Raw genomic sequence first — 17,017 nt, 5'->3', positions numbered from 1 at the left:
TGAAATCTCCCAGCATTGCACAGTAAGCTTAAAGTGCTCCAATGACTTTTTGAAATGCAGTTAGGGGTATTTTTTTTTAAAGAAAAAGAATTAATTAAGTCTATTATACTACTTTGTAATTGTTTGATATTCACATAAAATGTCAGCAGTTCTTATATATGAAAACTAAGAAAGAAAAGATAAGGCAGGATAATGTGCTGCCTACATACCTATAAGTAACAAGGCCCCAGTTCTCCATGGCACCTTTATAAAATAAACACAAAAAAATTATGAATATTTATAATACATCCTACTTTCTTATAATATAATTTAAAGATCAATACAATTCAGCAATAAAATGAAATTTACTTTACCAGCTGCAAAGTCTGCAATAGCAATGAGATCAATTTTGGGTAGAGGATAAGGAACATTGAAGTAGTCCTTATAAAAAGGTAGAGTTTTAGCAGCAACCTACAAAAAAATGAACACAAGGACAGGCCTGATAAAGCTTTTGATTGTAATTAGCAGATAAATCACAGGGGAAACCTAGGTATATCAAGTTTCTAAATGCAGAAAACACCATCTCCAAAAGGCTATACATATCTCAAGATTTACAAAAAGTAGTTATTAAAATTCTAATCAATTAATAAAAATATTAAAATTATAACTACACTATTTCCCTTCTGCCCCTGGATAAAAAGTCAGTATATCTTTTTTATTATAATTTGATTCTTTTAATGTGCATATTGCAAAACAATCATTCAATATGAAGTTATCTGAACAGCAATAGAGAACCATAAAGACACAACAAATTTTATTTGTTATTATAAATTATAAAATGATCCATTAGAAATAAAACTGTTCAACATGGATCCCCACCAAATACATTTACCTCTAATGCAAATTTTCCTTGTTCTGCTTTGCCAACAGGTGTATAAACACGAACACACACACCATCTTTTGACCTTGTTTCAACAAAGTCATATTCTCCCACAACAAATGCTACCAAGTATGTTGACATGACTGGTGTACGGGCAAACTTTACTTCAACCAAATTTTCATCATCAGGGTATGGTTTTCGATCAATTACATTCTTTCAAATAGCAGAAAAAGAAAGATACATACATTAGTCACTGACAAGCAAGGGAGTCTACAAAAGTAAGACTGCAAAATTCATAAAACTTTTCTTCAGGCCTTTCTTTCCCATTTAGAACCCTTATTATTTACCATCCACAATAGGCCTAGATCTATTATGCTGTCCTGACTTCACCAATCCAGTACTGAAAGCTCTCTAACTCATTCATACTAGGGTGCTAGGCATCAAAATATAACTTCTTTGAGGAGGATTTATATTATAAAAGATACTTGGAGCAGGTGAAGATAAAGAAATGACTTGTTCATGGGAGAATATTGTACTACATCAGAATTACAAATACTTTTTTGGAAGATGGAAACCTTTCTTAACCAAGTATACACATCAGACAGTTTGAGAAACTGACCAAAGTTTGCTTGTGAAGGGCCCACCAATTTTATGCTTATTAGGTTCCATCACTTCCACCAATTCAAATACTTGTCTTCCTGCTTAGGTCAATAAAATCAGATCTTCAGAAAGAATAGGAAAAACTCATTGATCTAAAGGCACAAATATTTCAGTTTTAGGGATATTTGCTTTCTCAGGGATATCTGCTTTTTAATTATCTGACAAGGAATAAAGGAACAAAACTATGGAATTTCATATAAATCAGTCATCCTGAGAGAGATGTGTTTGGAAGCTTCTGAGCAGTGTCTTTCTAGTGTTACTGGAAATAATTTCAAGACTGCCTCCAGTCCTGCCTTACAGGCTAGGGACGGCTACTTCGCTTATGAGTAAAATTAGCCTGGATATATGATTCTAAAATATGTTTAGCTACCAATACAACTTCCTTTATAACATAAATACAAATTTTGCAGCTTACTGAGAAAAAGCCAAACTACTTTCTCCCATAACGTAATAAAAACAATCTTAAGTACAGTTTTAACTTGATTCTTCTTAGCTACTTGCAGTTAAGATACCTTAAGATGATATTTTTTTCAAAAGAGTAAAGACAGTAAATTCAAATAAAAGCACTTAAGAAAAAGTTAAATAAGTAAAAACTAAATTTCTAACAGCTTCTTACAAATTCCAAACCACTTATTTATACATACATACCATGTTTGATAAAGCTACTCTGTCCTTTGGGACAACCAATGAGATGTCAAATGTTGCTTTAATAGCAGGTTCATCCCAGCAAGGAAAAGCCCTCCGGGCATCAGTAGCCTTAAGGAAAAAAAAAATTCTAAATTAGCAAAACAGTAAATTTCATGAAGAAATCACAAACATTCCATTTGGCTATCATCTACTAAAGGCTTTAATGATAAATAGCATAATAATACTTTAAATTCTAATTCTGCTTTCATCACAAAATATTACAGCATTTATTTTAACCTTAATACCAAAAGCTTTGCCAATTAATAATGTTCACCCCAATAGGAGAAAGAATATAAAAATTAATATAGCATGTAGTAAGGCTAAGGCAAGAAGAAAAGTCATCTCCCTTATTTAAAAAAATAATGAAAAACAGTTACGAAGCTGAGGAATAGAAAAACCTTTTGAAATGCAAGGTGATCCCTATTTTTAAATTTCCACGGGACTAGTTTTCTTCAACTTATTTGGTTCTTAGAATTCAATTCTAGACGTCTTGATGTGCTTCAATCTTTAATAGGAAAAGTAGGAATAGCAATGATATGGGATACATATCATCTGATGAATAAAAAGAAATGTACTCTACTAGTTCACACAAATTATATCACCTTTAGGGGAAAAAAAAAACCTAAGGAAAAAAGCTAAAATGAAGCCAACTCTCTCCCACCCCCACCTCAATCTAACAATTGAATCTTTCTTAAAAGAAAACAAAGCAAGTCTCATTCAGGCAAAGCCAAAATTCTAAAAGCTCAAAGGAACATTTCCCATTACACAGGAAATTAACTTCATTCTTTAAATGGTCTAGTTTTAGTAGGAACTTGCCACTTTTCAAACACTAAAAAAAGTTTCTGATTATGAAGACTGCCACTGCTATAATCAATCTAAATACTAAATATCCACTTCAGTATCTATCTGTTTGGTTTTGTTTCTTGTAAATGCAGCTGGTACAGAATGTCCCAAAAGTCTCAGCTCAGTTTAATTGTTTAAAACTGGGCTGAGACTTTTGGGACACAAAGTATAAATTCAATCACCATTATAGTTATTTTACTAAATATCAGACAAAGATCTTGAAACCATAAAAACAATTAAGGCTAATATTATCTGAATTTGACTAATTACTTACTATAATGAAATAATCTCTACTTCAAATACTAGTATTTAAAAAACTAAAGTAGTAGGGAAAACAGCACATACCTCAAACTGTGTGACAGCAGCATAGCGCACCTCTCCAGAAGGAGTGGTATATTTACTTCTATAGAAACCTTTCATTTTATCATTTAGCTCTCCAACAAAATCTATCTTTAAGGTTCCTGTACCTGTGACAGAGGACAAGTGAAAATCACTATCATGCAATTAAATATAAAACTGCTAACTTTCAAAACAGTTTTATTCAGTTGGCATCTTAAATTTTTTCCCCCATGTATACCTTAGAAACAAAAATAAATAAAATTGAGATTCCAGGAATGATTCAAAAATGAATCTTAATAACTTTCACTTGTATAAAAATCTATTTCACTTGTTTGGTGGTATAACATTTTTTCATGTGACCAAAATTACAATTAATATTGGATCTTATTCTTTTTATGTTAAACATGGTGTGTATATATATATATATACACACACACACACATATATATATAAATTCAATATAAGCATACATATTTATATAATTATCTTGCTGCACAAGAAAAATCAGATCAAAAAGGAAAAAAATATGAGAAAGAAAATAAAATTCAAGCAAACAATAACAAAAGAAGTGAAAATGCTATGTTGTGGTCCACACTCAGTTTCTACAGTCCTCTCTCTGGGTGTAGATGACTCTCATCATCACAAAATCATTGAAATTGGCCTGAATCATATCATTATTGAGAAGTCACATATTAGATATTATTTAACAAAGATAAATAAACTCATCTATGTCACTTCATTAACTTTTAGTCTAAAATTACTAACATAGGAATGGTTGGGCAGAATATATAAATAAAAAGGATTATTATTGCACCTTGGGAAATGATACCCATTATATAAAGTATAAAGAACTAAGAGAATAGTGGTAAGATTTGTATGTGATCTGATGGTAGGTCAAATAAGCAGAACCAGGATAACAAATTTATGTCTACAAAAATGTAAAGGAAAATGACTAGATTTGTAATTTGATTGACACTGGAAACTCCCTATACCAGTGCCAACTGGCACCTACTTTGCAACTTATAGTCTTTGAGAATTACTAAAGTACTGATAGGCTAGTAATTTGCCTAAGGCCACAGAATCAGTATTTGCCAGAGATAGGACCTGAATCCATTCTGCCTCTACCTATTTAAAATACACACATACACACAGGCAGGCACACACATATATATAGATGTATATGACAACTACATAACAGAAATAAATTTTCAACTGCTCTTTTATACATTTTTTATATACTGGAATGTGTGTCAATGTTAATATTAAAATCTAATAAAATTTTTAAAATTGTCTATATACAATAAATCCCTAAGAAAAATTTATAAATAATCTTTGTTATCTAGGTTCACTCAAAATAGGACAGCCACTCTTCATCTTGACACCATTGTAATTCTTTATGAAAAGTCATGGACTGATCTAAAAAATATGCCAATAAAATGAACCTTGAAGCTTACCATTTTTTCAAACAGCAAATAATTATATATGTTTAATTTATAAGTAATGTAATGCTGACAAAAATGTAGGATAAGTTAGATAATTCCATTTAGTCCTAGTTCAGTACAATCAATTCATCAGAAACTAATTTCCAGAGAAAACAGATTACAAGTGCTTCTAGGGTTCAAGACATAAATTTAAAATCACTAGAAATCAACAACTATAGAACTGTTACCAACGTTTCACAAACCAGGCTACACAAATTAAAATTACTACTTACTAACAGACTAAGCCTACTGTTTGTAATATTCATAAATTTAATTAGGAGTAGGATTATAAAGAAAACACATTAGAACATATATCCAGAAAAGTATCATCATTGTTTAAGCAATCAATTTGGAAGCCACACCCTTAGTCTTAATTATGTTATTCAGACTGTTTTGGAGTGTCCCTTTCAGAAAGAACTTCAGTATCAGTCAATCATGTAGAAAGGAATGAAAAATGAAGCATGTATTTTATTAAATGCTTACTATTTATATACATAATTCTGGGAATACAAAAAAAAAAAAAAAAGGCAAGATAGTCTTTGCTTTCAAGGAAGAAACAACAAAACAAGTTTCACCTGAAAGTCAGATGTAATAGTCCAGTGGGCCTTGCTTAGAATGACAAATGAATTATTTTTTAAAGAAGGGAGACTTGAAATGATTCTAGATTTGAATGGCTACTAGTACTTCACCGAGAAAAGTGCTGCTCCAATGATTAAGTGTTATAAAGACAACCAGCCAGCATACTTGATGGTGCAGATGCAAGAAATGGACTTGTACTTCATCAGCACCAGTTTCAAATTTTTGCCTGCAAATCATTAGTAGTTTAATAAGGTAAAATAGAAAGATTACTAACACTTTACCTATAATCTGCTGAAAATTTCATGCTGTTATTAGGAAAGACAAACAACCTATAAGATCTACTGAAATTCAAAATAATGAAAACCTCTTTCTTTCAGCAAAGAAATACTCACAGAGATCTAATTCAGTTCCAATTGATCAATGATGGACAGAAACACTGGGAAATGAGTGTAAAGTGTTTGCATTTTTGTTTTTCTTCCCAGGTTATTTTTACCTTCTGAATCCAATTCTTCCTGTGCAACAAGAGAACTGTTCAGTTCTGCACACATATATTGTATCTAGAATGTACTGTGACATATTTAACATGTATAGGACTGCCTGCCATCTAGGGGAGGGAGTGGGGGGAAGGAAGGGAAAAAATCAGAACAGAAGTGAGTACAAGGGATAATGTTGTAAAAAATTACCCATGCATATGTACTGTCAATAAAAAGTTATAACTTAAAAAAATATATATTAAAAAATAACAAAATAAACAGTCTCACAGAAGATAATTTGAAAATAATGCCAAAATCCTAATATCCTTCTCCCCTAACTGTCAGAATCTAGTCCTTCCTAGTTCTTCCTTTTCTGAAGATAAAAGAACCATGGTAATATAATGCTAAAATTCCTGCAACAAATGACAACAAAAATGACAGTAAGTAAAAACTGAGACATTGCCCTTACAGTCTCAGTTTCATTATCTTTCTAGTCTTAACACCTTTTCATCTTACTACATTCTCTACAATCTATTGTTCACTCCATTTCCTGACTCTAGACATTTTCTCTGGCTATCCCCAACATCTAGTGTAGAACTCTCACTCTCACGACAAAGGTAATAATAATGTTGGCTCCTGGCTTCCATCAACTTTTTTCCAAGTCCCAACTAAAATCCCATTTTCTCCAAGCTCTTCCCAATCCCCTTGAATGTTAGTGACTTTCATTTGTTGATCACCTCCATTTCATCTGTCTATACCTTATTTGTGCATAATTCTTTTTATGTTGTCACTCCCATTACGCTATAAGCTTCTTGAAAAGAAGGACTGTCTTTTTACCTTTCTTTGTTTCCTTAACACTGAACACAAAGCAGGCATTGAAATGACTACAAACTGAAAAATGGGTGAATTAGATCTCAGCTACTTAAACTGTGAGATGAAACCCCATATGAAGTAACTGAATGTGGGGATTAAGAAACTATGATTTTCAATAAATGTTTGATTTGTGCGCTGATTTTATACACCTACATAACCAGGGTTATGTAAAAATTTAAGTGGAAGCTTTTCCACTTACTGGTTTCACTATGACAGAGCTCATACCCTAATAAGGTAAAAAAGATCTTAATTATCAGGCAAATATGAGATAGAATAAGGCTGGTATTATGATCTGTTAAAAAATCTATTTTACCTTTTTTAGGGGTTAACTATATTTTCATTTGATTAAAGTCCCACATTCTTATTCTACATAAATGAATAATACTATATGCCATATCAGCTTTAGCTTTTACTATTACCACAGATGAAAAACTTACTATCTAGTAACATGTTGCTAGAACTTTGAAGAATAGATGTACAAAGTTAAAATAATTTTAGCTATATCCTGCTCAAGTTCTAATTAATCGAAAAAAAATTATTTCTCATTAGAATTAAAAATTTATTTAAGAATCTGTGAATACCAACTATATAAATAGAATCCCATCACCAGCACAGGATAAGTGGCACTTAAGAGGCACATAATCCACTAATATATTTCACATAGCCCCTTCCAACCTCTGGGGAGGGAAAAAAAAAAAAGAAAAAACCATCACCATTAATCATCCACATAATATAGATTCTGTCGAACTTCAAACTTCAAGACTTTGATTTCTCCCAAACTTCCATTCTGAGTTCAACTTTCAGCAAGGATCACGTATGTGAATAAAATCATATCAGAATGACTGGCAAGACAGCCACAACACAAAAGAGGATTGTGTGAACATACTAGAAAGTATAAGAAATGGCTTACTTTGTGCTTTCCAAATTATAAAATGTGGGAAAAGTAAAATCTCAACTAATACTGAACAACCCAATCTGGAGTTAACCACTTGCAATAAATACCTAGGCAATAATTAATGATGATGATGATAAAATACACAAAGATGCATCGTGAATCATGTATGGCTATACATGCACATAGTTGTGTGTGTGAATGTTATATAGATATAAAACAATATATAGGAGATGTCCTAAAAGAGAAAAACTACCTATAATCACAATGTGTAGGAATGAAATTTACAAAGCTACAAGATTTTTCTGGATCAATATTGCTTTGACAAGGTTTCCAATAAAGAAATCTTTCACTGTTAGAAAATCATTAGTTTAACTGTAATAGTCAGTATCTTGACTTCTAAAATATAAGTATGCCTGCTTTAAGAAAATCTGATACCATCTGAACTGACAAAACAGATAAATTCTAGAATGGCCGTTTCCATTACAAAAGGATTCCTGTCCCATGTTCATTCCCACAGAATTTCTTTAAACAGCAGACCACCTTTATTTAAACATCTTATAGATCAGTAATTTCATGGTATGTAAAAAATTAAAAATGGAGTGAAGATCCAACTAGAAATTAAGATGAAACAGCCCTGAAATTATAAATTTAAATTAGAGGAAAAACAATTTTGATTCATATACATGTTTTTTGAATAATTGAGTGAATTACACAAGATGACTCACTTAAAACAGAATAATAAAGTGAGCACTTTTCTCACTAAGTTCATCTTTCTTTCATTTAAAAAGAAAACTGTTGACCCAGGACCAGTCTCAATCAACCTGAATCTTCCAACATAATATTTAATCTACTAAAAAAAAAAAATACAAGTCATGATGTAATTTTCAACTGAAAGCTTATATAGATATATATGATCAAAAATATATGGGATAAAAGAACTAGAGAACATTGTAAAATGCAAAATAGACAACTTTGATTATATTAAATTAAAAAGGTTTTGCATAAGCAAACCCCAAAAAAACAAAATTAAAAGGGAAGTACAAAACAGGGAAAAAATTTTATAGCCAATGTTTCTGATAAAGGTCTCAATTCTAAAATATATAAAGAAATGTCAAATTTAAAAAAGAAAACAAGTCATTCACCAATTGATAAATGATCAAAGGAGATGAAGGGACAATTTTCAGATGATGAAATTAAAGCCATCTATAGTCACATAAAAAAAATACTCTAAATCACTACTGATTAGAGAAATGCAAATTAAAAACAACTTTGAGGTACCACCTCACACTTCTCAGATTGGTTAAGATGACAGGAAAAAATGATAAATGTTAGAGGGGATCTGGGAAAACCAGGACACTAATGCATTGTTGGTAGAGTTATGAAATGATCAAAACATTCTGGAGAATAATTTGGGGGTATGCCTAAAGAGCTATAAAAATGAGCATACCCTTTGACTCAGCAGTGTCACTAATAAGTCTGTACCCCAAGGACCCACATGTGCAAAAATGTTTGTAACAGTTCCTTTGTGGTGACAAAATACTGGAAAATGAGCAGATGCCCATCAGTTGGGAAATGACTAAGTTGTCATATATGAAAGTAATGGAATGTTATTGTTCTATAAAAAACAATGAACTAGCTGATTTTAGAAATGTCTGGAAATATTTACATGAACTGATGCTGAGCAAAACAAGGAGAACCAGGAATACAATGTACACAGTAACAGCAAAATTGTGTGATAATCAACTATGAAAGACTTGGTTCTTGTCAGTGGTAATGCAAGGCAGTCTCAATAAACTTTATGATAGAAAACGCCATCTGAATCCAGAAAGAAAACTATGGAAACACATGCTATATTGACTTTTTTTTTCCTTGTGGCTTTTCCTTTTTGCTCTGATTTTTCTTTCCAAACATGATTCATAAAGAATTTTAAAAGTTAATATTACATGTATAACCAGAAAAAAATAAAACAAAAAAGGGAAATATATAGGATACATAAATTATTGGATGACAAAAACATTCATTTTCAAGATGTTATTCAAAATAAAACATTTTAAATTCAATTTAAATTATTCTGAATAAAAAATAAGTTCTATATCTCATTTTTTCTGAATATTACTTTATTGCTTACCTGTTTGAAGTGTACTAGGAAAAGACAATGTAACTTTCTCATCTTCATTCTGATAGTTAAATCCTGTGGCATGTATTTCTGAAACAAAGAGTACCAATTTAAACTCATGAACATGATTCAGACAACAGCCTATATCAAATCAAAATTTCCATTAAAAGCAATTAACTTACTATCTTAAACAATTCTCAAAAGCATATGTGTGTTTTATGTATATATTGTGTGTATATTTTTGTACATGTAATACATATATATTTTATATATATATATGATTCTTAAATGCCAAGATACAGAACAATTTAGTCTTCTGCCTCTGTAAGAAAATGATTACAAGTTTTAAGCTAATTCATAAATGTGGAAGAGGCAGAAAAAGCAAGATTTTTAAGGTATTCCTCATATTTCTATGACATAGTTCTATGACATTCTCCCTTTCTGTGCTATTATTTCTCTCACATACACAAGAGATTAAACAAGTTACCACAATTTCAGAAGACAAAAGATACAATAAAATTATGCTCCCCTGCTATGGATCAATCCTATCCAACTACTAAAAATACTATACAGAGATCTTTTTTTGTAGAGCACCAAAAAGCTAAGTTCCACAAAGATTTTCAAAACAGTAATTTTTCACAAGAGGTTTCATTAAATATAATATAATGCTGAGATATATTCTTCTAGGAAGGCTGAGGAAATTGGTTTGTTAGTGAAGTCCAAAATTAAGGTTGAATTTCAAGATGAATCAGACAATTTTAGTTTCAAAATCAGTTTCAAAAAACTCATTCTAATGGTGAAGAAATACAAATAAGCTATATACAAGACAAATAACTAACAGGGCACTGAAGAGCAATGCCTTCATTTGCAAATGAGGGAACAAATCCAGGAAATTAAAGTTATTTGCCCATGCTCACACAAGTAATAAGTAGTAAAGCCAGAATCCAGATCCTAAGATTAAAAATTTAGAGATGAGGGACAGTATTACATACAACTCTCTTGGATTTTACAGATTCTCAGACTCTAAAATCTACACAATTTTAGACAATACCAATTCTGATTCCTTTATAATACAACTAATACAATTCATTCTTTTTCTTACAGGAATCATACCAAGACTGGAATTTTAAAAGAGATGTTTTTAATGTAACTATCCTTTAGAGGCTCCTAGAGTTCAACCTAAGCCAAGTCAAAATCGCTTCCTACTCTAACTTTCCAAAAAACAGAAAGATTCCCAGACATCACACAGAATTCCAATATTTGTACATATTATTTATTGTTTCTAGATTTAAATGGCATTGAACCCCAATCAAAAAAAGCTGGGGATTAGCTCCACACTTGTCCCCTGTTCCCAAGGTTGCTATCATGTTCAGCATTTAGGGGAGAAAACAAAACATACATATTGTTTATGAATGTTTCTTTATGACTAAGGCATGGGGTAGTACACCCCAATGAAGGATGCTAATGTTCACTACAAATTTAAGAAGCTTCAGCATTTCAATAAACAACAAAAATGGAGTCAACAGAATAGTAATCTTCTAAAATGAAGTATCCTCGATGCATTTACATTCTACAAAATGTAGCAATTATTTGTGGATATTAACTATGAAACATTTAATATGTTCTGATAAGTTACTTTCTGAAGGTTTATGGAAGCAAATGATCATAACTTTGCTTCAAAAGCTGGAAACAGAATCAATGGAAAGAAAGAAGTCAAAAAAAAATATTTATTACAGAGACTTTTGGAAAACCATTAGTTTTATTGTTAAAGACAAGGTCATTAAAGTGATCTATTTTAATTGTACTGAGGTTGATACACTGAAAAAATTGGTTTAAAAAATTATACAAGAATACCAATTATTTAAGATATACACAAGATTAACTTTATATGCCCTTTGTTCAAAGCTCCAAGTTTATTAAACACTACAAATTTGTTTTATCACAAATGAAAAGTTGCCAGAGGAACTCCCTTTTCAGTTACACAGAAAAATTAGATTACCAATCCTTCTAAACTGTATCTTCATATAGCAAAAACTTCCTCCTTTATTTTTTTCTTTTTGCTGAGGCAATTGGGGTTTAAGTGATTTGCCTAGGGTCACACAGCTAGGCAGTGTTTGTTAAGTGTCTCAGCCCACATCTGAACCCAGGTCCTCTCGACTTCAGGGCTGGGCAACATCACTCCAAACAGAATCAGCAGTAAAAACATTGTAAAATGTAAAGCTAAAGAAAAATTTAAAATTAACCACAAGACACAAGGCTCTGATTAACTGAATGACAACCAGAAGAATCTGTCTTTCTCTTTAATCTTTTGCTAAATATTATCTTAAAATATTATTAGCTTTCTTTCCTGCTCTATGCTAACTAATCATACTTTTATGATGGGAGAATCTACCCACAAGATTATTTTTCTGTTCAATAATGACTGAAGCATAGGAATAAATGCAGCTTTCCTTAAAATATTGAGTAGTATCTATCTAAAACCATCATCAAGTATTATCTGTAATGGGGATAAGCTAGAAGCCTTCCCAAAGAGATCAGGGGTAAAGCAAGGAAGCCCAATATTACCATCATACCAGATCTAACTTATCATCAAAGAAATCTTGTAGTGGCTAAGAAACAGATTTGGTAGAATTAGTGAAAAATATCAGGAACACTATACATTCTTGTAAATGACCATGGTAATTTAGTTTGACTAACCCAAAGAACTAAGCTTTGGGAACAAAACTGCTTGAAAAACAGTAAGGCAGAAACTAAACCAACATTTCACACCATATAGCAAGATAAGGACAAAAGGAGTACATGATTTACATATAAAGAATTATACCACAAATCAGGTAAGCAAAGAATAGTTTACTTGTCAGCTCTATGAATAAAGGAAGAATTGAGGACCCAACAAGCAAAAGACAAAGCACTACAAAATGTAAAATGGATCATTTTGATGAAATTTAAAAGGTTTTGCAAAAATAAGCCCAAGGAAAGAACACTGGGAGGGAGGTATGAAGAGGATTTACAGCAACTATTAAAGGCCTCATTTCTCAAATATAGAGAGAAAACTAAGTCAAATTTATAATAATACAAATCAGTCCCCAATTCAAAGGATATGAAAAGGCATTTTTCAGATGAAGAAATCAAAATTATCTATAGACATGAAAAAAATGCATTAAATCACTAAGTGATTAGATAAATGCAAATTAAAACAACTCTGAAGTACCATCTTAGACCTATCAGATTGGCTAATTTGATAGAAAAGGAAAATGACAAAAGTCAGAGTGGTTGTGGTAAAATTGGGACATTAATGCACTATTTGTGGAATTGTGGACTGATTCAACCATTTCAGAGAGCAATTTGAGACTATGCTCAATAGATTTATAAAAGTATTCCCTCTAATCTAGCAATACCACTACTAGGTCAGTAACCCAAAAGATCAAAAAAAGAGAAGAGGACCTATTTATACATGGACATTTATAACATATTACTGTACTATAAGAAATTACGATTAAGATAATCATTTCAGAAAAACCTAAGAAGATTTATATGAGCTGATGCAAAGTGAAGCAAGAATATTGTATTCAGTAACAAATTGTACAAACTTGTGGGAATGATTTAGCTATGCTAAGTAATACAATGATCCAAGACAATTCCAAAGGAATCATGATGAAAAATGCTATTTTTCATTTTCTTTCTCTCTACATTTTTGTTCTAGTTTTCTTCTACAAAATTACTAATATGGAAATATGTTTGACATGATTATGCATGTATAACCTATAATAGATTATCATCTCAAGGAGGGAGAGAGGGGAGAAAAATAATTTGGAACTCTAATTTTTTTTTAATTAGTGTTAAAAATTGTTTTCACATGTAATTGGGGAAAAAATGAATTACCAAAAATAATAACTTAAGTAAAGTACATAGAAGACAGCTGTATGTAATTGTTAACTTTTTTCTTTAAAGCTAAATCTTTGACTAAATCTATGTTTTCTTTTAAATTTCCTTATTTTTCTTTAAGTTGAATAAGAGAAAACTCAAATTAACTAAGGTTTGCCTAAAGTAAAACTTGAGAAATAAAGTTTCATATTAGAGCACTTGTTCTTCCTCAATATTTTATTCATAAATATAAAAACCAATACAAACAGCTTCAAAATGCCTTTTAAGTTAAAGTATAATATAATTTATCCAGAAAATAGAAGCTATGAGAAAGAGTAGATATACAAGCGTTCAGGACTATGCTCTTAAAAGTATATCAAACTTTTCACAAACTTTATAGAAATAATAGTACTTAGAATTTAAAAAAAATTATATTCACATTAAGTGAGATGGCTGAAATTTAGATATCTTACACAGAAGCAGTGTTATAAATTAGGGCCTTCTTTAACCTAGATCATAAAAACCAACCTATTTTAACAATGTGGTAATCTAAGATAATTCCAACAGACTTGGGATGGAAAATGCCATCCACACCCAAAGAAAGAACTATGGGGACTAAATGTGGATCAAAGCATAGTATTTTCCCCTTTTTTGAGAGGGAAGATCAGTTGCTCACTTTTTCTTCCTCATGGTTTTTCTGTTTTGAGCTAATTTTTCTTGCACAACATGTCAAATATGGAAATAAGTTTACAAGAATTGCACGTATAGTAACCTATTATCAGATTGCTTGCTATCTTGGGGAGAGGGAAGTCAGAAAAAGAGGGGGGAAAAATGTGGAACACAAAAAGGAATGTTAAAAATTATCTTTACATGTATTTGGAAAAATAAAATGCTAATGAGAAAAAAAAACGTTGACATGTAGTGTAGCACTAATCCAATATGATATTTGAAGAAATGTATGTGTGTTTGTATGCAAATTTACTATTAAATAAATAGAACAAATTTATCATAATATTATCATGAGGAAATGTATCAATAAAATGTATTGTTTAAATACAGCAGTATATATGGAATACTATTGTGGTAGAAGAAATGATTAGATGGTTACAAAAAACATAGGTTAGAGTTACATGAAATGATACAGAGAAAAAAAGAACAGAACCAGGAAAAAAATTTACATAGCAATAGCAATATTGTAAAGACAAATAATTTTTGTCCTAAGACAAAATTCTTTTTTAAAATATTAATATTTTATTTTCCCCCAGTAACATATAAAGATGATTTTCAACTTTTTTTTAAATTTTGAGTTCTAAATTCTCTCTCCCTCCCCTTACCTCTCCCTAAGGTAGCAATTTGATATAGATAATACATGTTCAACCATGTTGTGAAAGATGACAGAAACAAAGGAAAAAACAAAATACAGAAGGTGGAAAAATAGTATGCTAATAGTATCAGCTCTATCTTTATTGGCAAATAACTGCCAATTCTCTGCTATTCTCTGCAGAGAATAGCTAATTCATTCATAGTTTGATCATAAGAGTACTGCTGTCACTGCATAAAATGATCTGGCTCTGCTCACTTCACTTCGTATCAGTTCATCTAAGTCTTTACACATTTTTCTGAAATCATCCTACTTGCCATTTTTTACAGCACAATAATATTCCATTGCAATCAGATACCACAACTTGTTCTGCCATTCCCCAAAGGATGGGCACCTCCAGAATTTCCAATTCTTTGTCACCACAAAAAGAACTACTATATATACATATTTTTGGACAAATAAGTGCCTTTCCTTTTTTGTTTTGATCTCTTTGGGATAAAGAGCTAGTAGTGGATTATGCTGGATCACTTTTATATTCCACTGTACACAGCCCCAAATTGCTTTCTGAAATGTTTGGATCAGGTAATAACTCCTCCAAACAGTGCATTAGCATCTCAATTTTCCCATATCCCCTCTGACATTTGTCACTTTCCTTTTCTGTCAAATGAGCCAATCTGATAGGTGTAAGGTGGCACCTCAGAGTAGTTTTAATTTGCATTTTTCTAAGCAACAGTGATATAGTCTACTTTTTCACATGATTACAAATAGCTCTGATTTCTTCAGATGAAATTTTATCAACTGGAAATTCATTTCTAAGAAAAAAACTCTTAGGAGCTCTAATAAAAACAATGACCAGCCACAATTCCAGCTAAAACTCTACTCCTGGGAAAGATTTGGATTTTTTTGGACATGGTCACTGTGGGAATTGTTTTGCTTGATCATACATTTGTAATAAGGGTTTTAGTTCTGTTGCTTTCTCAATGAGGGTAGGATGGAAAGAAAGGAAAACAGAAGGAAGAGAATGAGAATTTGAAAATATAATTTTAAATAACTGAGATCTAGTATTTCCTGTATTCTTCTGTCAGTTGTATAATTATAAAATTGAAAGCTGCTGTAAAGAAGAATCTTTACAGTAATATTCTCATTAGTATACTTATGGAAGTTTCCTAAAAATTAAAGAAATAGTTCATCCAAAGACAATGGAGAGATGTGAAGAGGGCATAAAGACAGAATGGAACATTACCAACAAAGAATTGTACAGGAGCAGTATAATGGATATCATCAGAGGATGTAACCAAAAAAGGAGGTAGGCAAACATATTAGACAGAGAAAGAGTGTGCACTCCACAGAAAGTCAAGAAATTCAGAAGAGTGCTTCTAAAACATTGGATGGACCCCATGAGGAAAATGTTAAATAAGTACATATATAATAAGGAGGGCATAGAAGAGTACTGCATTCTACACTAACATATTGCCACTTCAACAAGTTTACAGATTCAAATATCTTTGAAATCTAAAAAGCTTTTGCAGGACAGTCTGGGAAATATCCAACATTAAAACACTGCTTTAATTCTCCCATATTCCATTTTCTTGAAGTTAGCACATTTTCTTAAGGATCTCCAGTCATGCTGCGTTTCATTCAACAGCTTCAATTTCCCACCAGTGGCCTTGTTCACCTTGGGATGCCTCAGCACTAAATACAATGCATTATAATTTGTGGATATATCTTTGTCTAAGCAGAATGGCAGAAAGTAGAGCAAAGGAAATTTTACAAATATTTTCCCCCAATCATAGTTCAAAGCAGTGTTAGTAGATGAGAGAGAATAAATTAACTTGGATCCCATCCACCAACCTCACCTCTATTTTATAGAAGCCCTTTCTTCCTTCAAGACCTATTTGAAGTACCTACCTTCTATGTGAAGTCTTTTCTGAAATTCTCAACTACTAATGTTCTCTCATATAAATGATCTAGCATTTATGTTTACATTTATTTAATTTATTGTATTTGTAACCCTAGGGTATCCCACG

The 17,017-nt window shown here is 31.4% G+C and overlaps 1 protein-coding gene across 1 annotated transcript in view; it reads right to left on the bottom strand.

Annotated features, from left to right (window-relative positions):
- The window catches only part of NPEPPS (aminopeptidase puromycin sensitive), a 74,865-nt gene that overhangs the window by 40,300 nt on the left and 17,548 nt on the right, over positions 1–17,017 (bottom strand). Inside the window, exons 3-8 of the mRNA XM_051994679.1 lie at positions 9,818–9,895; positions 3,395–3,516; positions 2,168–2,275; positions 872–1,072; positions 354–450; positions 210–243 (exon numbers count right to left, since the gene is read on the bottom strand). Of these exons, the coding sequence (XP_051850639.1) occupies positions 210–243; positions 354–450; positions 872–1,072; positions 2,168–2,275; positions 3,395–3,516; positions 9,818–9,895 (640 nt within the window). The remainder of the gene's footprint in view (positions 1–209; positions 244–353; positions 451–871; positions 1,073–2,167; positions 2,276–3,394; positions 3,517–9,817; positions 9,896–17,017) is intronic.

The sequence above is a fragment of the Antechinus flavipes genome, chromosome 4, assembly GCF_016432865.1.
Source record: "Antechinus flavipes isolate AdamAnt ecotype Samford, QLD, Australia chromosome 4, AdamAnt_v2, whole genome shotgun sequence".
Lineage (NCBI taxonomy): Eukaryota > Metazoa > Chordata > Mammalia > Dasyuromorphia > Dasyuridae > Antechinus > Antechinus flavipes.
Note: the sequence above shows the minus strand (reverse complement) of the source record. Positions and strands in the feature narration are given on the sequence as shown.